The following is a 23,348-nucleotide window of genomic DNA, read 5'->3' as shown; positions in this document are numbered from 1 at the left end:
AAATCCTTGTTTCTTTGGATTGAAGTAAGTTCTTTCATGGCTTACATGTTTGGACTCAAATGTAGATGAAGTTCTGTCAAGGTTAAAAAAAAAATTCTCCTTTAGCTGGTTTGTTCAGGCTGTCATGATGGTCCACGATATGTGGTGGGAGCACCCGGGTACCCTGGGACAGCTGTGACCTGGGTGCTCACGGCACTCAGGGGCTAAGCCTTTAAATAGCTCTGGGATGTTGTTGGCTGGAGCTGAGGTCCTYGTGGACTCCAGATGCATCCTAGGTCAGTGCCTTGGTTTGGTGATTTGGTATCAAAAATTACTTTCTGGAGCCAGCCTGGAAATTATCTGTTAAAGACAGATTCATCTTCTAACCACAGTCCACATTGGCTCTAACGTATCGTAGGGGCTCCTGTAGAGATCCTGATGGATCTGCCATCCTCTGAATGAAGAACCATGTACTGCCCTATGTTTTTKTGTTTGTTTTTAATAACTAAGGCAAGCAAAACTTACAGTAAAAATAAAAGTAAGGATCCTCCAAATCAAAAGCATCAAAAGCATTTCAGGATGTTTCCAATCTTTTGTCACCTGCTGGAGGATCCAAGGGGACTGCATCCTCTACAGCCCTGTTTAGAGGTCCGTGTGCCCACTGCCTGGCTTAGACTACGAGATAAGGCTAAATACACCTTGCAGCAAGGCAGCTGCTCTTGTAGGCAGCTGGGTTGCTGCAGCTGGGGATTGCTGGCTCCTCCAGAGACTAGCGATGCACCGTTTTCTGGCAATATGAAGCTTTAGAGGAAGCTTTAGAACCTCCTATCAGAAAACAGGTTAAAGATGATCACTTGGTCCAGCTGGGGAATCCTTCATGGAGATCTTGCTGGTGTCCTTTGAAGAGGTAACAGAGTTGAGAGCTGTCGCTGGAGATCACAGTCGGTTTTTCCTTCAAGCTGTTGCCGCAAACCRTGAACACGCCTTGAAGACCTGGTAACTGCAGTACTGAGAACAGTGAAGAGGAGCGAGGGGACAGGCTGGGGAGGAAGGACTGTGCCCACTGCCTGTAACGGCAAGGGCCAAAAGGCACCGTCTTTCTTCTCTGCTAGTGTGTGCTCTCACAACAGGCTCCTGGGGCTGGGAAGGTCGGTGCTGATTCATGTCCTGTGGTGTCTAGGTTGCCGGCTGGCCCTGCACGGTAAGTATCAAATTTGTTCTTGGTTTTTATGGAGCGTCTTTTGCTTGTTAAAATGGGCCTCTACACATAAAGTTGGGGCGGAGGGAGATCATAGCCTGGATTGTTCTCAACCTTGGATTATTCCAYCTTCATCCACATTGCAAAGGACTCCTTGGCTATACTCATTTTCACCGACAGCACTGAAGCACCTTCAATGCGGCGCTCCACCAGGCTCCCAAAGCAAGACTCCTGCTGGGTGTCACCACCTTTTTCCTCTGCTCTTGCCTGTCATCCACATTTACAATTTTTGGCTGAAGGCACGYGTGTTAAGACCATATCCGTTAAGAAATACAGATCAGAAAAAGCTAGAGAGAGGGTTAGGGCTGYGAGCAGGAGCTGTGTATTTGCCCAGTGCGCTGTACCCCTGCAGGCAGAATTTGCCYGAGCCCTGCAGAAGGCACAGTGCAAGGACAATTTTGACTTCYTTTTCGTAAGTTTTTTGCTTGGCCAAGATTGTTCTGCTTTTAGCAGTTTAATGCAAATTCAGCTCTTGGAAAAATTCCATTCGGCCTTATTACTTTTGTAGTATTAGTTGTTGTAGCAACAGAAGGACTCCCCAGCGCCAGGGTGGAGCTGTGCTTTGYACAAACAAGAGGCATTCTTAAAGTCTTTAGAAGAAAAAAGGCATGTTTTTTTTCATGCCTTGCCAAGGTCATCTTCCTGGGAGACAGTAGGGTTGCTGACCCCATATTAGCGAAGTCCCCTTTGGCCCTTTTTCAGGAAGCATTGCTTGGAGATCAACACAGCTCTCAGGCTGCCTTAGCAGGGGCACAAATGCATGTGACTGTTTCTGTCCAGGGATGGTAGATGTCTTTGATACAAAGTTCAGGCTTTTCAGTCCCATAACTCACCAATGCAGCAATCACAAAATTGCAGTGCAGCAATGCACCAAAACAAATTTGATGACCCCAAAATCCTACACTCCTGCTTCAATGGGACCTTGATCTATGGCTGTAGGTCCTCCTGTATCAAAAAATCTGTGATTCCTCCCAGYTACGAATTTGTACTGAGGCCATATGGTCTCACAAGCACATTTCATTTGCAGCTAAGGAGTTTTTAGCAGTCTGCTTGCCTCATGCGCAGGGAGCACGGATGGATGGGGAAGTGCACCCATTGCCCCAAGGGCTGGGAGCACGTAGCAGTACCATCCCCAGTCCCATGCTGCCTGTTAGTTCACAGGGAAATGGTTGGTAGCCGTCAAGGTGTTGCAGTGCAGTTACACTGTGCTGTAACAYCAGCATCTCAGCACCAAGTGGGCGCTTAGTGGAGCCAACTGGAAACACTGGGACTGCAGCAGAACTCTTTTTCTCTGCAACACAAGCATTTTGCTAAAATCTGACAAATCTATTGACAGGAAAGTTTTTCACAGCCCTGGTCACCTGGGATGAGAGAGACGGCAGAGAGCACCGAAGCCTGACCTTCTTGTTTCAAAACGCCCACTGGGGAATCGCCGCTTTGCGGTGACGGTGCACAAGCGCGGCGACAGCAAAGGCGTGGGCTGTGTGCTTGCCCCTGGGCCAGCTGGGGAACATGCAACCAGCCCGGCGTGGCCCCGGCAATGTTCCTGTTATCACCAGCACATACCTGCAGTCCTACTGGACCTTGAGCTGCTCCTGCGAGCTTCCAGGTCTGGTTTGGTCCTTGCTCCATGCTTGGCAGTGGCAGCCTGCAGTGAGGGACACAGTGAAGGGGCAACATAGGTACTGAAGATGGCTGTTATTATTCCCATCAGTTGTTTTTTTTTTTTTTGATCACTGATGAGGTTAGTTCATTTAAATAATTTGCTCTYCAAGACCATGACATTTTCCTGCGACCAGGTAGGAACTGGGCAGAGGGATGGGACTGGAACCAGCCCCAAGCCCAGCCCCAGCCTGCTGCCTRCACCAGTGGGATGCTGGTATGCCAGGCCCCGATGGGGTGGTGGGCTTGGTGCATTTAACCCCTTTYCACACAAAGTGCTTGCTTGAAAACTTCCCCATTAGCCTGCAGCAGCCAGCACTGTCTCATYAGTGCAGCCTCCTCCTCCTCGTTCAAACCAGACTCCCTGGAGGAACCTAGTCCCACTGGAGGCAGTGGGAATTTTTCCAGCTGGTGAATGAAGCCTGGAGCATGCCAGAGTTGCTCYTTTGCTCTCTGGGAGGGAGAAGGGACTCCAGAATTAACGATGTTTAAAGAGCTGTTCTTTTTRGTACCTGCAGAGAGAGGTGAGCACCGGGGAAGAGCCTGCATAYAAGAGCCTGCACTGGTTCTTGTAGTGGCTGAGAAATTCCTGCCACCATAAAAAATCAAATAGAGATTTTCACAAACTGCTTCAAAAAATGGAGAAAAAACCCGACCCGGCATGTACGTACTGGAGGTAGCGATGCGCTGGACAGGCCAGCAGCAGAAATACTTGCCTTCCAGAGAAAAAAAAAAAAAAAAAAAAAAAAAAAAAAAAAAGAAAAGAAAGAAAAGAAAAGAAAAGTAAAATTAATGGCAGCTGCTCTGAAAAGGGACTGGTATTCAGGCCATATAGGGTAAAAGTATCCCGAGACAGCTTAGAGTACAGTCAGACAGCTTCCCCGAAGGGGAATTGATTAGCTCTTAGGTCCTTGGCTAACATATTCCTAGGATTTGCACAAGCTGCTGTAGCCCTTGGATCCTGGAGCCTGCTGAGCCTTGCCCTCACGTGGGAGCTGGGTCCGAGAGGGAAAGCCCACGGGAGGCCTTGACGCCCCTCAGGTCCCACCGCCCAAGACCAGCCCTCCCTTTCCCAAACCTCCCTGCAGAAAGTCCTGCTGCTTTCAATGTGTTACCGTGTCAGCGCCACTTGCTGATTCTTTTTGTTCATCTGAAAGGGAGATGGTCAATTCTGGGGGCCTGTCTGGTCCTTCCAGCCCTGGCAGTGCAAGATGCTGAAAGCAGGAGACAGCTTTTGAGCTACTTCTGAGACRGTTTATGGATCTACTGTTTGTGGCTTCAGATCATAAATAAGAAAGAAATGTGTTTCATTCACAATTTTATAGACAATTTTAAAAAAGCCATATTACTTTTACAAAATGTTGGCCCAGGAGCCACATCTTCTACGAAAACCCTTCAATACAAAAGGCAACGTTTTAAAAAGTAAAACGTGATATAAAATCATATAACGAGAAAGACGCACACGCAGAAGGGTCTAAAGCCCTCCTGCGGTTATATGTCGTGAGTCCGTCCTGCTCAGTATCTAGGAAAGAGCTCTCTCCAGATTAAACCGTCCCCCCGGTTCTCGTCCAGCCACTTCCCACAGGGGAATATGGTGGTCACCCCGGTAGCCGAGTTGGTGATCTCCACCCGCTCGACCAGCCAGCCGGGCGCCAGCCCGCTGTTGTCGTGTTCAATCCGGACCTTCTTCAGCTCCCCCATGTCCAGCGTTTCCAGGTAGAAGCGGCTGGTTTTGCCCCGCTCGAAGAGGTTCCTGAACTTCTGCTTCAGCGCGCGCTTTCCCGAGTCCCCGTTCAGCCCGAAGATGGTGATGGACACGTTGGCGTCGGTACCGGCTCCCTTCTCGAAGCCCGTAACCACGATGGTCTCGTATCGGACCGGCACCAAGCTCCGGGCTTTGCTGGCGAAGCTCTCGATGACCTTGGCACACTCGAAGACTTTGTAGTCCCGTCTCTTGTAACGCAGAGGGATTTTCGTGTTGCACCTGAAGAAGTACCTGTCGACGGAAAGTTGACGGCACGTTAGAGGTATGGGCGAGCCCCACGTTGGGCGTTACGGGCTGGATGTGCTGCTCAGCCACACAGTAGCGATGCTGTTTCAGTACTTTTCCACATATGTGCTAACACTAACGTTTCTGTTTAAGAAGACGGTCTTGACTGAATGCTGCAACTGCTGGAAAATCCAATATATCCCCAGACAGACACAGACACCCTGCACATGCTCGGGTTGAATTTGGGCACCTGTCACCTCTTTTGCCCATGAAATGGCACATCCATTTGCAGAAGAACTGAGGCGAGACAAACGGCCAGCCCAGCACCTAGCACCACCCGTCGTGACCGAATTTGAACTAATTTCAGGACAGGGTTTCACCTACGCGACTGCGCTTGGAGGGGAGATGTGCAATGATCCTCACCAGCGGTGAGGATGAGCTAAGGGTTAGGCAGAGCAGGCAAAAAGTTACCGTGAAAGACTGGAGGTTTATAAATCCCTCTTCTTTCCCCATCTAGATCTGCCAGCCCATCCCGAGCAGGCAAGAAAAGCATCAAGCGTGCAAACGATAGGTACCAGCTGCTGCAAACCCTTCGCTCTGCAGTGCTGCCTCCGGTGGTGTGCAGGGAGCACATAACACACTCATAAATTACTGCACACCTGGCACCCAGCCAGGGGTCGGAGCACGGTGCTTTTAATGATGTATTTCATTTCCAACGATGCAGATCATTTCCAAATGAGTTTTTTTTTTCCCTCCTCCCCCTTTGCCAAACTGCAGTAGGTCCTCCTGGAAGGAGCGTAGCACGAGTGTGTGTGTGTAAAATAAACACCCGAAGGAAGGGTTACTGCAATTTGTGTAGTACTGTGTTTCTTTAAGTCTTACAATGCTTTTGGCATTTTCTGCAGCAGAGAAAAGCTCTCCTTGCTCTGGAGAAGYCTTGTAAATGAGGAATTCTGGTGAGGGCAAAATTTTAGGGACAGGAAAACAACTATTTGAAGATGGGAGGGAATTGCCTGATGCTACAGTTTTATTTATTGGGTGAAATAATACCTGGTGTTTTGGCATTGTGATGGAGCATGACAATCTTCACAATGTGGAGGAAAGAAAAAAGATGCCTTTTCTAGCCCTGGGATTTGCAAGAAAGGGCATCTAAACACAGCCCTTTTGCATGCTAGCAGATTCAGAACCAAAAAGCAAAAAAAATTATCATCATTGAGATCTACTGTTAAATCAATCTCATACTTCTTTTATTACTATTCTTTTTATTTTGACTTAGTTACAGGGGGAGGTTTTTTGATTTTTTTTTGYGGGGGGGTCTGGATGTTTGGGATTGGCAATACTCAAAGTGAGAGCTTGGTCTCGCAATAAGATCTGCTCCGGCTGATTATTTGGAGAGCAAATGCCGCCGTGATGAAGCACCATGCCCACAGAGCCAAAACTCTGCTTCAGCCCACAGAGCAGGTTGCAGGCTTCCCTGGCATCTCTTGGCTACCCTCTTTAATTTAAGCAACATAACTGAGACTTTAGGAGAGGATCTTTGTCTGCTTCAAAATGTACCGTCTCAGCAGAGATCTYCACGCTCCCAATGAGCTTGGTGCATGGATTTGATTGCACAGCTGGGCATTAAGGGCCCTAGATTTTTCCCCACCAGGAGAAAAGAACATGTTTTAATATATAATTGACTGAGTTTTCATTCAGCAAATAGTATTGTGGCTCTTCTACTGGCTGATTAATTTGCTTGGAGAGACTCTTAGCACTAAACAAAAAGAATCACTTCAAGGATTTCTTCTGAAACACTCAATTGTCTCAGCTGGAACAAATCCCTTAAAGTTAAATTCTTTAGCAGCAATGGAAGTATCTTGGAGAAGAAAATAAATCCATTGATGGTATGGATATTTCTCCTGAAGAGGAGTTTGTTCTCCAGATGGCTACTCCTCTCTGGTTTCTGCATATTCCCTGTGCTAATTGAGCCCATAGATGTCACTCCTTGCAAAGGCAGGGCTCGGACCACCACTTGTAAGAGCTGAAGTGCTCAGAGATTTCCTGAGATCTTCAGATGTTTTCATTCTTTGGTATAGAGGATTTCAGTGATATTCAAGCTGGAGCAACAGCTCTTGTGATTTGGTAGCTAACTGCAACCTTTACAGTGGACCTTTCAGACCATCCTAGACAACTCTCATTCAAAGTGATTTGAATTGGAGGTTCAAGCTTTGACTTGTACTCAACTTTTTTCTAGGAGCTGTTCTTACAAATTACCTAAAGGCCAGTTTGTGCAGAACATCCTACAACCCCATTCAAACTGAAGTCAGTACCACTATTTTCTGCAAGCTGAAGTGTTAGTTTGTAGTTGGTGCAAAATTCACCCAAAACAAACTTGTCTGTGAACTCAGCTGTGCAAGAACCTTCTCAAACAACGCAGAAATTGCACAACCAAATCAGCTATCTATACAGCTGACACCAAAAAACTTGCCCTTAGCTTTCAGAAAGGGATTAAGAATTGGTGAGACTTTCCAGCACAGTGTAAGCTTGAAATACTGCAGGAAGTCACATGCAGAGCTACCTAGCTTCCCCACCCCCCACCCCCCCAGAGTTGCTCCTTGCAGATAAGAAGACACTTACTTGTTGCAAAGCTCCATCTCTGTTATGATAATCTCTTGGACATGCCAGTATACATCAGCTTTTGCAGACGACTTCTTTCCATCTTTTGGACAGTGACCAACACAGATGGCTGCAACATCACCAATGTTCTTTGAGGAAAACTGAAATGTGTCTGTTGCTCCCCTGCAGGAAACAGGGAACCGTTTCAGTTAATATCTTGAAGGCTAGCAGTGACTTGTCTCATATGGACATTAAGTAATTTGCACATGGCTACGGAAGATAAGCATCCATTTAAAGTCATTTGATTTAACCCGCAATCATTCAACACAAAGTATAATTTCCATATTTAAATTCAGTATTTTCTCTGATTAGGGGCGACACTGTAAATTACTGCCACTAGGGCTCTCCAGGATAAACTTGAGCTGTTCCACATACAAAATCAATTTGCCTTATTATAGATAAAGCTGAGGAATGACTAATTTCCTCTGCAGCATTCATTCATTCATTCATTCTTGACAGATACTGTATCTGTTACACATCTACCCACCATAGCTGCTTTACATGTGCTAGTTCAGCCACCCTTCCTGCTTTAAAAGCCCGGCTAGAAAATAGCTTAGTTAAACAATAAGTTTCTGTCAAACACTCGGCTGGCTCCCTCGTCATGTCCCCTACATATCTTTTAGGCTTGTCTCCTTGGCCTGGGTCATTACTCCAACCTGCCTCCAAGGAGGGACTGTGACTAATGCTTCAGAGGATGGTGTCTCTAGCTGTATTTTACTCTCCATCAGTTGAGTGTCAGGTGGAAGTGCCTCCCAATCTGTCATGTTTCACATGAAATCTCAGTCATTCAGAGTTCAGATCAGTTATGATTTTTCTTTCCTTTACAGAGCCTTAAGAAAGACATTTCTTCCCTGCAAAGCAACCAACCATCAGCAGCGTCCGTGGCTTTACATAGGTTCCTCTCTCCTAGCGGCATACTGTCTCCGCAAGCAACATGAAAACCCCAGCTCACATCTGGAGCACTTTGGCCCCGCATGGGAAGAGGAATCTGCCCCACGGTGCACAGATGTGCCTYCAGCTCATCTGCGCACAAGAGTGGCATTCAGCTTTCCTCACGCGACAGGGATCTTTCAGCCCTGCCCCCAGATTCAGCTGGAAAGTCAAATCTCAGCAGCTCTGACAACATTTTGCCTCTAACTATTTTTACTCTTTCTCTGACTCCCACTGCCAGTGAGATGCTGTAAAAGGAACTAAAACCACCTCCAGCTTCCTTCTGCTCCTCCCAGCTCAAAAAATCACAGGCTCCCCTTAGGCTCACCAGAAGCCCTTCTGTTTGTACTAATGCAAAAGGACACACACACACACACACACATATTGTCTACATTTCTTTTACCAAATGTCTTTTTCCCATCACATTTAAGTGTACTCTGTGTCTGCCTATCAGAAGCTAATTTTACATGTTCCTTTTACTCCAGGTGAGGACCCATTAGGCCTTTTGGAAGAGGAAYGGGAAACAGCATGACACAAATGCAACTCTAATAGATTTTCTTGGTGAAGAGATGGCATTGTGGAAGAGGCATAGCTGGTGAGAAAGTCTTCTAGCCCATCATCCAGTCCCACTACCTTTCAAATCTCCTTTTCTTGGAGGAGTTTTCCATAAGAAATTCTTTCGAGCGACCCAGCTTTCCTTCTAAGATGATCCAGATGTTTTCCTTGGTCTCCGCATCTTCTCTGTCACTTGTCACTGTGACAATCTCATAGGCTTTAAAGCATAATTAACACAAACATTAAGCAGCAGAAGAAGAGCAGATGGTCAGAGAGATCTCTTTATTTGACTGTCATTTTGGCTAAAAACCCTCTTCYCGATATTTATCACAGCAGACAAGAAAGTGTTTACAAAAATAAGGATGGAGCCACTCTGGAATCTGTGAGAGTTCTGACTTCTGCCTGCCTAGGACTGAGTACATGGAAAATATGAGTACTGCTTGATCAGCTGGTATGAGTGGATGGAGCTGCCTTGAACAAGCTGTGCCCAGCTCCCTGCTGAGCTAAGGTCTCCCTATTTAAGATGGCCCAAATCCTTCTGGTTTTTGTGCCACCTTTCCTAACAGTAAGGTTGCCTGGCCCTACAGGGAAAGCTAAGGCATCTATATATCCAACAGGATGTTCTCAGAAGCTCTGGTGGTACCAGGCACGCGTGTAAGTACCCAAGACAAGCAAGACGCAATCACAAGGTTGTCTTTTGGCAGGGGCAAYGTGAAATCACACTGAAGGAATGCGATTCTTAACTCTCCAAGACACTCCTGAAGCATTACGGGAGTGCTGAGATGCGCTTAACATACTTGTCAGTGTGGCTAAGTAACACTGGTCTTTCTCTCCCTCACCACATTAGACTCYAGCGTAATTATCTTGGACTTGGTGGAATTACCCAGTGCAGAACCAGGGCTATGGAGTGTTAAACTCAGCTGTCATGTTCAGCTGGGATATGTGAGCCTATAGCCCGGAGCGTGTTAAGAAGGAAGCTGGAGCAATATTACTTACGAAGCTTTAAGGACTGAACTTATTTTCCACCTCAAAGATTTAAGCCCRTTATTTCTAATGAGAACATAACCATGTATCCTTATGGCTTACCGCTGTATTGAACCACTGCAGATGGGCCCCTCTTACGTTTCAACCTAGAGTGAGACCTTTTCTTCCTTATAAATCCTGATTTGTTTCTTTCTTATTGYAGTACTGCACTTCTGAAGTAAACAGTATTTTCAATAATTCAACCTTGAAAGCCTATGAATGCAAAGTCTAGCTGTATGGGAACTGTCTGCAGAGCAGCTTGCAGGTATGGTCTTCTGGCCTTGGAGGTCCCTTAGGAGATGCCACAAGTTGGCTCTGTACTTACCAGTCCGTTCCTTCAGTTCCATGATGTTACTATTGGCACAAGCCAGTTCTCTTAAGAGCTGYCCATCATCTTCGCCTTTAGCCAGCCAGCGATCGCACTGGAAACGAAAAGTCTTGTCCGTAGTGGAGTCCATCACATCAATATATTCCAGATGCCAGCCTGGTGCAATTCCTTAAAAAAAGAAAAAGTGGATATTTTCACATCTCTTGGGTAAGTAGGTGATATGCTCTTTCCCAGAAGCACCCTGCTGGTGCTGGAAATGCTTGGTATTTACTTCAGACTATGTCACCAATGACATGATGCTCTTCTGATACCAAAAGCAATGCTAACCAGCTCAAGACCACAATCTTATCTCCTTTCTAGACTCACGCAGGACCATGCTTTTGAGGGACTTGCTGGCCTTTGACCAGATGTAGGGATGTTAAAGTCTCATCTCAGACAAGGGGTCATCTTAGCTTGCTGGGCAAGGGGTCATCTTTTGTCCTGGCCCAGCACTTTGCATGAGAAGGGCTCTAAAGTGCKTAGTGGCTTCTGCAATACGAGCAGCCACAGCACCAAGCAGGGAGAGCCAAGGCCAGCATGTACCTTGTCGACACACCAAGCCTGGAAAACCATGGTATTGCATGGTGAACCCCCAGGGTAAYCAGAGCCTAACAAAGCTTTTTGCCAGAGCCAGAAGTACAAAATATCCTGGAAATTAGAGAGGTTTGGGGCAAAAGTTAATGGAACAGCTCTGTTACAGAAACTGTTGTGGATTCTTCCTTCAATTTTAAGGCAAATATTAAAGCCAAAAAGAAGGATGAGTCTTTTCAGYGTCTTATAACATCAGTCCTTTCCTGCTAATGTGCTCAACTCTGCTCTTTCTCAGAGATCGGATAAAATCCTTTATTGGAAACTGCTGAGTTTTGAGAGATTGCACAAATAAACATCCTTTCCCATTTCCACCCCACCTAACCACCATCCCTCCACCACATACATCCTTAGTTATTCCAACAGACATAGCAGTGTGTGCATGCTTTTTGGAGACCCTTCCTGTCTTGGGAATGCTATCTGGCCCCAAACTGTAGTGTTTAATGCCTTTCTCTATGGCCTGTATTACCTCCAATCCTTTCATATTAGGGCAACAACAGTTTAAAATTGTTTGCAAGTGTGCAGGAAGGGTGATGAGGCACATGGAGCACCCCTCAATGGTCTGTGGAGATCAGGTTTCCAGAGAAATACCGCCAACAGCTGTCAATGTCATATGGATCTGAAGATCTGAAGGTAAATTATAGCTTACTCCTTTGACCCTGTCAGACAGCACACGCAGGGAAATTACCGATGCTGTCCTCCTTTCTCCACTTGCCAACGGTGAATTCACTAATGCAGTAACCAGACATGAATGTGGTGCTGAACGAAGTGATGATTGCTCAAGGAGAGACCACCAGCTCTCCGAGCTTTTGCCTTGGTTCCATCTAAGGATTTGTAGCTCCTCTTAGTTTTCTATTTAATTTTTTGTAGCAGAAAAGTAACTGGAAAAAAATCAAGAAAAGGGCATTTGGGAACAATTWCCTGATTTATTCTTTGGAATAGAAGAAGCCCTTGCTGAGCTGAGGGGACAGCAGGCTCTGACAGTTCTACTTACAAGTCCTGTCGTTAGCCAGGSAAAGGAAGGTTATGTTCACAATGAGAGATCTCTGCTGTCTTTATTATTTACACCCCAGAGGCATTAGACAGCTCTCGCTCTTCCAAGAACACGCTGCTCTGTGCCCACCTCCTTAGTTTGCAAGAAATAATCTTATTGAGCCTTGAAAAAAAATGATGGCACCTTTCTGAGTTATGTCAACAAGTTACCCTGGTCCTATTGGACTGGACCCCTCCGCAACGTGCATGTCAGTTCCTTACCAGCTACAGGCGTTCCTGCTGCGTACCTCGGCTTCCCAAACCTTCTGCAAGATAGGAAATCACCTGCTACAAAGCACWGTCCTCAACTAAATGCACCACTATCCCCTTAAATTCCAATTTTAGTAATTCCTTAAATCCCTGGGGTTGKAAGGCRCCTCTGGAGATCATCTATTCCAACCCCTGGGCACCACTGAGAAGTGTCCGACTGTTTTCTTTACACTCTGCCCCCATCAGATATTTATACACATTAAGATCCTCCTGAGTCTTCTCTTCTCCCAGCTAAACAGCCCCAGCCTCTAAGGACCTCCCCATAGKGGAGRTGCTCCAGTCTCTCAGTCGTCCTCCTGTCCCTCTGCTCCAATATGTCCCCATATCTCTGTACTGGGAGGACAGTGCCACGTGTCAGTGACAAGACCTTTGCAAATATCAAGGATGGGACACCCAGGCATGGGAGCTGGATGCACCACTCAAACACTCCTGTTCCTGTCCTGACTTCAGCAGCAGGACAAAGCCATGCAGGAGGTTTAGGTGAGCTGGCACACAGTACCGGTGCAAATCCTCGTCTGTTAATGCCTCGGGGCAGATCTGATCAAGTTCTCCAAGGCTCCCACCATGCTCGAGCCAGAGCAGCTTGCTCTTTGGGACCATTTGGAAATTTATTCTAAACATGTTGGTAGGGTCAGCYGTTAATCTTGCTGGCAGGTTCATTTCCATTTAAGCTCAATGAATGCCTCTGCGGRATATTCAAGAGACTGCTCTGCTTCCATCAAACCTTTAGTTAAAACAGTACAGGATGGAARAAGAAAACATGCCTTCCTTCTTCAGCAAGGGAGATCGATTACTGCAGATTGGGATCAAATAAAGTAGTTGTCTCAGTCCTGACTGCAGCAGAGAGTGGCCTGCTTGGGACAGGTCAGTGCAAAGCAGTAGTACCAGGAGCAAGAAGCACATACGCTACGCCCTCTTCCCCAGCCTGCTCTCAGCAACCCTTCACCGTGAAAGCTGCCACAGAAATCAGCACTTTTTTCACAGGGAGAGATGGGCCAGAGCTGAATTTCCAGCACCTGTTGGAGCTGAAGGTAAAGCAAGCACAAAATACAGCTTTTTTTTCTGGCATTCTCGGCAAAAGATACCTCTATCAGCTATGAGTTATTTAAAGAACKAGCTCTTGGCTCTATCAAGGTGTTAACACTGAAAAGCAAAACCCAGCAGGACATCCCTTACAGCCAGGGGTGCTACAAGTTAAGGAGCTGGCTGGACACTCTCAGAAAAATAGTGCTACTGCTTCAAAGCCTCCTCCTGTCTACTTTAAAGAAATTTCTTTTCCCTCTCACTAGAATCAATCTTTTCCCTTTTTCCTTCCTCATATTTAGCAATTTAAATTACACTGAGAGACCTGGAAGCCGTATAGAAGTATCCTATATGGCTTTTCATTTCTGGAGAGAGATGAATTCATCCCAGGTGACTGCTGCACTGGCTATGTCCAGCGCYGCACATCTTCCTGCCCCGTCCCTCTTCCCTGGCTCCAGGAGGAGTTCTTGCACTCAGCCCTTCACTGCCACAGCATTAAAGTCTGTTCAAAAGCTGATAATAGAAATAGAAGGATTTGTTCAGGACTGAAGAAATTATTCTGTTTGACCACACTGAGAATGTTGGTCTTTTGTAYTGGACTAGAAAAAAATGCAAAGCCCTGTTATTCACCGAGTCTGACTTTGTTTCACTCAGCTGAGCTGGCTCTGTGTGCCCATGAGCACACCAATGGAAGGAAATGAAACCAAGTTTGCAGAACCACTTTTCAGGTCATAAATTCCTGGTTTCAGGATTTTGCCTTATTTCAACCACCTGCTCCTGTGTGGCCTTTGCAGAGTAATGGGCTCTACATCCTACACAGAGGTAACTCAGAAGGCTTCAGATCCTCTGCACAAACTGATTTATGGACTATGTGAAGGAGTGAGAAACAGAACCAGCGAGGTAGTGTGGGCATAGTGGGGTGAAAGGACTTTCCTAGTGCCTGGTCACTGCTAACACAGCCTAGCTGCGCAGGAGAAACTGTAGGATGTGAGCAGTGATGGGCTGTCAAGGTCCCAGGAGTTCCCCTAGGARCTGAGATCTTGCTGGATGGTGGATCCTGATCCACTGTAAAAGGCTGAGGCTGCTCTATTGCTCAATATTTCCAGTGTTTCCACAGTGGCCAGAGCTGGTCTGCTCTGCTGTCCTTCGGCATCTCGAGCAACAGCACCAGGAGCATGAGGGCTCAGACACAAATCAGCTGCACAAATGCCTCAGAAAATACAGKAACTCCAGGGACAAACTGGGCCTCCATTTATCTCCATTACTACTTTGGAACAGGAGGGAAGAAATACCAAACATCTGAGCAGTCCCTGCTTGATTGCACAAGGTCTTGGTCCTTCAAACCGTCTGTCCACTGCTGTGCTTTTGTGGATGATTCCCTATCACTGTAACTAGTGTTCAGTGTTTATAACAAAAGGTACTTCATTCCCAGCCCGTTCTGCTGCCATCAAAATCCCCAGCAGCAAACCTGCCCTAATAAAACCYGTGGCTGTGCCATGTAGGCTCCTTAATGGTCCCACAGTTGGAAGTGACATTTTCAATAGCATGCAAAACATTTCAAATGTAATTAGAGGARGAGAAGAGCTTTGGGGAAAACAGAATCACTTTGCTTGCTTAATTCTGGCAGTTGTATAATTTAGTGTCATGTAGTGAAATGTATTCTTTTCCCTAGCATCCTTATCCAGAAGAGCAGTTAGTTGTCCATTTATTCTCCTTTCCAAAAAGGCCCAAGCAGATAAGTGAGCGATGTTGGGTTGGGGCCTGCAAGGTCTTCGCAGGACCACCTTGCCTTTTTCCTAAACGGTGCTAAAAAGCCTGTGCTTTACTGATGTTAGACAGATGCACAAACATTTACTGAGGCTTGCAGAAAGAGAGTGAGAATGAATCTAGTCTTATGGGTTCACGACTCACCAGGCATTTGGAATCTTTGCTTTAGTGAATATTAACTATTCCTTGCAAAGTGAGAGCTGGTGGATCCAAATCCCTGCTGGCTGACCTGGGAGACTAACCACATCCAGGCTTGGAGACACACATCCCTGTAGAAATGAAATTGTCTCCTCTTTTGGCAGCCACGTGCATCTATTTTCCTCTCTTCTGTTTGAGGCAAGAAGCATTCACTAAATTTCATGCAAATTATCAGAAATGTCTATCTGTTTTGGGAGTTGTGTAGCAAATGCAAACAAGAGCTATTTCGCATGCTGGGTGACCTGGCTGCCGTTCTCTGCAGCCAACCTGTAGCTAGCACATCGGCTTCGGTTTGGTTTTGCAAGCACTTGATGTCTGATCAAGGATAATAGCTGTGATTACTGGTGCTTATGTTCACATAGGAGGAAAAGAAAACTCATGTTCAGGACATTGACTGCTCAGGCACCAGTAAAGACTTTCTGCTGTGCAACCATTCACAGCAGCAACTGGTATTGCTGAACTCTAATTGATTTTTTTTCCCTTTTCTTCTCATCTCTTCCTCTGAAATATAAAGTAATGACCATTGCAAAGACAGTTCATCAGCCTCACAACCTCTAATGTTATTTATCTCTAGCCTGGTTAGGTGACCATCCCTCCTCGTATCCCATCATATGAGACATCGACCAGAAGTGGTAGGAATTTCAGTAATAATAAAAAAAAAAGTGTCATAAAAGTGTCAGATTGCTAGAAATGGTGTGTTAATTGTGAGATGTTAAAATAACAGCATCTAGCGCTGCATCAGTACATCTCAAAACRCTTAAAGAAGGTGAATATATTTTTATCCCTAATTTGCATAAATGAAAATGAGGCACAGGGATGTGATTTACACAAGGTCATTCAGCAAGCCAGTGGCAGAATAAAAATAGATGCGTTTGTATCTCTCTTCTTTAGGATCATGTTAGTTCACACAACAAGGTTTCTCATCTGAGCTGACAGGCAACGAAATGCCTCTCACAACCTTTGCCAAAGCACAAGCTTAGCACTTGGGACAGTTTCAGAAGACAATGTCCCTCCTGTGTTGTCTATGCAACTTGTTCACTTTAGGATTTGACTTGGGTTAAAACCACCAAAAATTACTCTCARACAAAAAACCCTCACATCTTACTGATAAACTACTATCACGTGCAGAAACACTTAACTGCTCAGAGTGAAGATACAGCAGTTGCTCAGAGTATGCCAGCTCCTCACCTTGGGAAGGTTTACATGGCTGTTTCTCCTTCCCAAACTTTTGATTTAAAGCAGAAGCTATTCAACCAATCTGCCCCATGGACATACTGAGTTCATGAAGCATTGAGAAGAGCGCTTAAAAAAAATTGTTTCAGAGTCCAGTAGTTGAACAAATCCCTACAAAGAACAGAGAAAGCAGATCTTCRTGTTTCTTTTAATAATTCATGCTCTGCTAGCCTCCAAAAGGCTTGGGATCATGCCTCTAAGTTGCAGAAGCGTATCTCTGGAAGAGTAAAATGCTGTGGGTTGCAGGCCTTGGCAATCTGAGATCCGATCCAAGATGCTGCTCCTTCAAAAGGCAGCTCCTTCAGAGAAAGRAAAGCAAAAACACGGACATACTCATCTTCTTGAGCTGCGTCCAGCTCAAGAAAGGGAATAAGATAGTTTCTCCTTTGGAAGAGCCACCCAAGAGGGTTCATTGGGGCAGTTAGGTTATTTAAGACTCCGTTAGACAATGCACTAGCGGTTGGTGTAACTGGGAGAAGGGCCCTGTTCAGGCAGAGAAGCACTTGGACTGCATAGCCTGGTTATTTACTTCTATCTTTTGCTTCTATAATAACACAGAGAAGTCTGTTTTRTGGGTAATTAGACTCTTCCTGGCTCCCCTTGGCTAATGGCAACCGAGATAATCAAGGATCTGAAATTAATGACTTTAGAAAAACTGTTCATCATGCGGGTTCAAATCTACTCAGGCAGATGAAGAACTAAATGCAGATTTCCCACAACTCCTTGTAGTGAGAAGAAAAAGGCCAAAAAGAAAAAAAAAGAAAAAAAAACTTTTATAGGTAAATAATTCAATTGCTGAGAAACTTTTAACCATTCTTCCAGAATGGTGATTTAGTCCCTAAACCAGAGAAAAAAAATGAGGCCTAAATTTAGAAAGCCAGCATTTGTGCAGACCTACAGATAGTGATCTTGCATAAATGTAGAAGTAAATGAACYGAGATATGAGAAAAATACATAGTGCCTGTCTGAGATCAGGAGATGGGGAGTCTAAGAACGATTAAATTTGCTCTGGGAATCCAAATGTATTAGGTCAAACATCAGTATCTCAAAGTAAGCAGGGGCAGGACAAAAAGACATGGAGCAAAATTAAACTTACATTTCATTCACATTAATTCATTGTYACCAGATTTTGCTGGTGAGCTTTAAAAATTTAAAAACCAGGAAAAAGTTCCTTGAAACTACATTGCGGAGTCTTTAAACTGCCTGTTTTCACATGAATGCTGACTTCCTCCCTAATCAAATTTACTGAAGTTGGAGGAATTAGGTGAGGCTAATTTCCTCCCTTATATCAAATACAGAGGTGCCACACAGCAGTTCTTACAGGGAAAATGACACCTCAAAACATTAAAGTAAGACCATAAAACTGACACTGTGACATGCTTSTGCAGAAGAGACAAATGCAATGCTTGTGACTTAGACTATTTGACTGTCTTTCCCACCGTAACTGCTGTTTCTTCCATGCTGTATACCCCAGCACAGTCAAATTTCAGTGGAAGGACAGACAAAAGTGGGATGTAACCTGGCGGCAAATCCTCTGTAGGAAAGCTTTGCTGAGGGGGGTGATCAGCTGAGGCTCTGCTGGAGCCCATGGGCTAGATGTTGAGTTGGATTTGGGCAAGTCATTTAAATGCATTTCATCTGGAAATGGAGACAGGCTGGTTGACTTATTGCTGGGACGARGTCATGTTTGAAAGAAAAAGGAGATGTGTAAGGGTTGGCTATTTCCTTAGCTAGCCTTTGTGCTCTGCTAAAAGCACCTAATGWGAGTCAAAGCAGGCTGATGCTGCTATTATGGCTGATTATTAAGAAATTTTGGAACAGAACATTGTCTACGTTCCAAAAACTCATCATGGGAAGGGCAATGGGGTAGTAAAGTGAGAGGCTGGGTCTTCCACAGCATCAACATTTCATCATTTAGTAGCTCCAAAAAAGAAAAAAAAAAGTGAAGAAAGAATGATCAAGAACTGATGCCTCAAAGCAATGGTAAAAATAAGTGCATTTTTGTTTAAAACCCAAAGATCCACCAAGCGTCTGATAAAAACCATACACGACCCTGAACCCCGACCCTACTATTCGTTTCCAAAAAATAGAGCCAGGAATTTCTAACCAGTGGCACAGCCAATTTATATAAATTAGACAGTGAGAGCAGGCATATGTATGAAGGACAGCTATAGCTTGGGAGCCCAGCAGTAATAAATACTTTACCCACCCAACAAACTGTCATGCTTCGTTGCGTGAAGTTTTACATAGGATATGCCTTTCACATGACTCATGCAAGAACAATGAAGACAACATATGTTATGATTTAAACTACAGTTGTCCTTCTTATGGGGGTGCGGGGGTGGAGAAACGAGTACATTTATGCTGAACAAACCCTGAGCGTGTTGTTTGTCCAAGGCTTAACCCTACAGTCAGCTAGATCCGACAAAACCCCTATTAACTATTATTTATCAATGAAAAATGGCAATAGGAGGGAAATAAGGAGGGAAACTTTGAGGTTTCAATGTGTACTGTTATTCATAAACATGAACAGTTTTCTCAGAGCCTAAACACAGGAATTACTATTTCAGCTGACTTGGGTGACTATCTGGGTACCTTCTCTTAGCCTACAGCATATTTAAACTAATTGAGCCCATTTACTGCTTAGCCTAAGGCTAAGCTCTGTTACCTCTCTTTGCCACGAACCAAGTGCATTCAGCTAGCAATTATCATGGCTCAGCTGCAGTATGGTAACTCCCTAACCTGTGGCGACAAAATCATCAGTGGCACGGAAAAAGTGAATCATGGTTATTTGTGCAGGAAGGAAAGGGCACCAAAGCAGCACGTAGGAGCGCAGCGCAAGATGAACCATTGCCATGGGACACTGCGGATGCCAAGAGAGTCTGGACATGCACTTAGATGAAAAAATCCACAGAAAGCTACTTAACAGACAAAAATGACATCCAGTTCAGGAAATCCCCTGAGCTACAAACAGTGAGATGCTAAGGACTGGGGAAGGATTATATCTGCTTGCTCAGTTCTTTCTCTTCCTCAGGCATCTAATTATGGCAGCTAGTGGAAACAGCCACCAGCCTCGACAGACCCTTGGTCTAACTCAGTTCTTATATTCCTATGTTCTTTCTCGTGCCTGATCCCTAAGCATCAGCTCTGAATTTGATGGGTATGTTTCATCTTGTTAGTGCGACCCAGTGATGAGGAGCTGCAAGGTCTTCTAAGGAAAATGTTCTCTTTATAGTACTTTTAGTCGGTAATACACTTGACAATGAATGTGCAAGTCTGTGTTGACCACTTGCTGATCTTGGAATGATATCCAAACCTCACTTGCAGCTGCAGAGATGCCTTTTTGCTGAGCTAAAACTCTAGTAGCTATTTGGTAGCACTTTTCATTTCAGCATCCTAAATCCAGATTCAAAGAAAAGGGGCTTAGGCAACTAAAATCAAAGCTAAGTAAAATCAGCTCCCTTACTGCATTTGATACCAGCTACATGACTTGAAGTCACAGAGGTTAATCGACTAAATTGTCCTATGTTGTAGGAGTGAAAAAAAATGTGGGCCCAAAGTTTGCAGTGACTTGGAATAAAAAATAATAAAGCCAGGTTAGATGGATGATCGCATTTCCATCATTTCACAGCAGGCAGTGACTACAGTGAGGTTTCTTGTCATCTTTTTCTCTGGATAACAATAAGGAAGCAAAATTCCAGTGGGAGAGTCTGATACAGAGACAGCATCTTACATTAATACTGTACGAGCTGCAGCTTTCCCCACCTGCTACAGTGTGGAGAAGTCAAAAAGAGGATTGCCGGGGAATGTCTGCATTGGAATATAACCTCAATCTAGTCATAAACCAGCTGCCTCGGTGTGGACAGCAGTCCAGCCAGAGAAGGACTAGGTAGTCCTGCTGCAAATCCTCCCAGGACTTTGCATAAATGCTGCTCAAACCACACAGCTGATACCAACCCAGGTGGGTCTATGGAGCCCTCAGGCTTCACCTTTGGGCTGCAACAAGGGCCTGCTGTCACCAACTGATGCCTTGTTAATGTAAGATCATCTCTTTTAGATGAAGTCTGAAAGAAAGAGGGCAGGGGTGAGAAGAGACATCATGACAGCAGTGCTGGTGAGGCACTTGTCACGAGCTGCTGCTTGGTACCTGACTAACAGCACAACTGACTGCTACCATTTATGAAACCGGTAACGGTGTCCAGCAGCAGGGAAATGCCAGAATATCTCTTGGCAGGGCACTGCGCACTCACCGTATGATGGAGTGATTGTAATAAAGACAGACACAGATCTTGATTTTTGTCTTCTAAAGCTCACTACGTGATGCCAGGCTGCGTTACCCCGTGGGTCAGTGTCAGATTGATAGTGTTAAATTGCTTGGAGAGTGCAATACTGGCCTGTGACAAACGTATTGCATTAATGGAGTTGCTGTGTTGGTATAACAGGCTGCATATCTCTGCTTAGGAGGAGTTACCCTTACCTGCAGTGATGGCTATAAGCTCTGACCAAAGCTGGGGACCTTTTATAGCAGATCCAATACCAACAGGTATGGAGACAGTCTCCTGCCTGAAGAGTGACACAGGAGGCCAAGAGAAATACTTGAGGTTGCTTGGTCCACAGCAGAGCTAGGAACAGTGTCCTCAGCCTTCATGTCCATGGATGTGCCCACTTTTGCTAAAGTGCAATATTGTCCCAACTTGTCCCACCCCACCTGCATCATTGCACTGACCTTTGTTGTCATGCCAGATCCGTACTTTGCAKAGCTCTCCTAGGCTCAGCATGTCAGGGAAGGTGAATTCATCCATCTGGTTCCTCTCAAACTTGTTAGACTTGTTGGACTCCTTCAAAGCGAGGGTCCCGCTGTCCCCGTTCTCCCCAAACAGAATCAAGAACACGTTGGCATCGGTACCTGCTCCTGGAAGAAGAGAGCAGAGCACACTGTGGTGAGCTACCCCGCCATATAGGACTGTAACCCAGCCACCAAATGCATGGAAAAGGAGGCAGCAGAGGCAGGCTGGAGGTGGCTGTAGTAACATCCAGGTTCCTCTGGACACTGTCAATTAGAGTGAATTAGTGCAGGAGTCTGCAAGGAGGACTCCTTGTGCAGCTGACATGCCAGCCCTTCCAGCCCTTCCCCGTAAACACAGCCAGAATGCTTTGCCCTTGCATGCAAGGGATGGTGACCATGATGATGACAATACTCATAGAAAGCAGAAGTATCTACTCCTGAAGTAGCACTGTGCATCACACTGCTTAACAGAGGATGTCAGTGTYGTGATGCCCATTTTCCCAGGATGACTTGGGAAACAAGGTGATGATTTATACAGCATCATCTGGTGATCTATGAAAGAACATTAAARAACATATTTTAACTTTTCTAGCTACAGTCAAAGTATTAATACCCACTGTCCTAGGCTTCCCACTGGGTCACAGATGATTCAAGCACTGCCACAGTCCCTTTTCCARACTGTGGTCTCCTTCTGCAGACTTCTCGTGATACCACAAGCCCCCCAAGATGTCTGATTGCACCCAAGACACTTTAGCTGTGGTCCTCCTTGTGCTGCTCTCCCTTCTCTGCGAGGCGCAAGGGTTTGAAGGCAAAGTGCAGATCATGGGCCAAACCAGTGTGGTATTGGGTGAGCCCCTCTCCACAGCCCGTTTCCATGAGTCTTCTTTCTATATTCCTACTTCTTAAAATATTGTCCGAGTTACATTTATGCAAAAACTCCCAAATTCTCATATAATAGCTTGCCCCACCAACTCCCACTCTGCCTCATGTATGTGCTTAGAAAAAAGGTATTTCTAAGGTGATCTTTTTTATCTGATATTGTATTTATTTTATGTGCTTATGCCTGCTCATGTTTTGTGGAAGTAAACAGCCATGTTGTCATTTTTCCATACATTTGGAGAGTTCAAGGCTGTACATTTGCAATGACATGAACATTTTAGCTAAAGATGTCACAACAATTTTGCTTGCAATATTTATAATTTGACCAGAATTACGAACTCTCTCCTTATTGCTTTTTATCTTTGATGGCATAATAAAAAAGCAGATTTGTAGAAGGAAATTCGATTCTGTGTGAGCAAACATTTATTGCTGTGTCAGAAGTGAGATCCTTAAATTCTGGCAAATGAAAATGAGATCATCAACCCCAAATCTGGATTACAAAGCAACTCAGTGTCTGCTGCCCTTGGTTAGATATCCTGGCTTTGAAAATGTTAGCTGGCTGCAAAGCCATTTCTTATACAGGAGTGTCGTAGATCTATTTTGGGCCACATGGACAGTATTCCCCACAGCTCCATTCACAACACAATGCGGAAGCAAAGATAGAGAGGACTAAAAACTTTGTGAGAAAACCACCATTTCTTCAGGATGATTATTTGAATATAGAAATTAGGAAGAAATCACACCCCTCTTTATAGAAAGACTGAAAGAACATGAAAGAGGGAAAAAAAGAGCCATACAGAGAAAAGGCAAAGCAACATTTGGTGTCCACRTGAAAAATTGCCTGTGTTGAGTTGGGGCTAATTTTCAGCAGTTTCCTGGGAAGAACTTAAGAAGGAAGAGAAAGCATCGGGGATTCAGGTAGTTCATCTGGCAGTACCTTTTATGACCCTAATGCTTGCTGAGGTGAGGGACAAAGTAAACCAAAGTCCATTTTCTTACAAGGAACAGGCTTCCAATTAATKCAAGGTCTGAAAAAGCAAAGAACCAACTGTTTCTGAGCAAAACCTTCCTGGCAGGAAGAAGCTTATGAAGGCCTCATGCTGTGACATTTCCCTCACAAGCAATTAGCAGGAGATGGGAAAGAAAAAAA

General features: G+C 45.1%; 1 protein-coding gene across 1 annotated transcript in view; it reads right to left on the bottom strand.

Moving 5' to 3' along the window:
- Positions 1–4,243: 4,243 nt before the first annotated feature.
- Positions 4,244–23,348, bottom strand: part of LOXHD1 (lipoxygenase homology PLAT domains 1) — a 139,812-nt gene continuing 120,707 nt past the window's right edge. The window contains exons 37-41 of the mRNA XM_085322174.1: positions 21,260–21,445; positions 10,381–10,551; positions 9,111–9,249; positions 7,509–7,670; positions 4,244–4,895 (exon numbers count right to left, since the gene is read on the bottom strand). Of these exons, the coding sequence (XP_085178300.1) occupies positions 4,415–4,895; positions 7,509–7,670; positions 9,111–9,249; positions 10,381–10,551; positions 21,260–21,445 (1,139 nt within the window). The 3' untranslated portion in view covers positions 4,244–4,414. The remainder of the gene's footprint in view (positions 4,896–7,508; positions 7,671–9,110; positions 9,250–10,380; positions 10,552–21,259; positions 21,446–23,348) is intronic.

This window comes from Rhea americana, unplaced genomic scaffold (assembly GCF_003343005.1).
Source record: "Rhea americana isolate MKP2758 unplaced genomic scaffold, rheAme1 scaffold_75, whole genome shotgun sequence".
NCBI classification, from domain to species: Eukaryota; Metazoa; Chordata; class Aves; order Rheiformes; family Rheidae; genus Rhea; species Rhea americana.
This window is presented reverse-complemented; position numbering and strand designations above follow the sequence as displayed.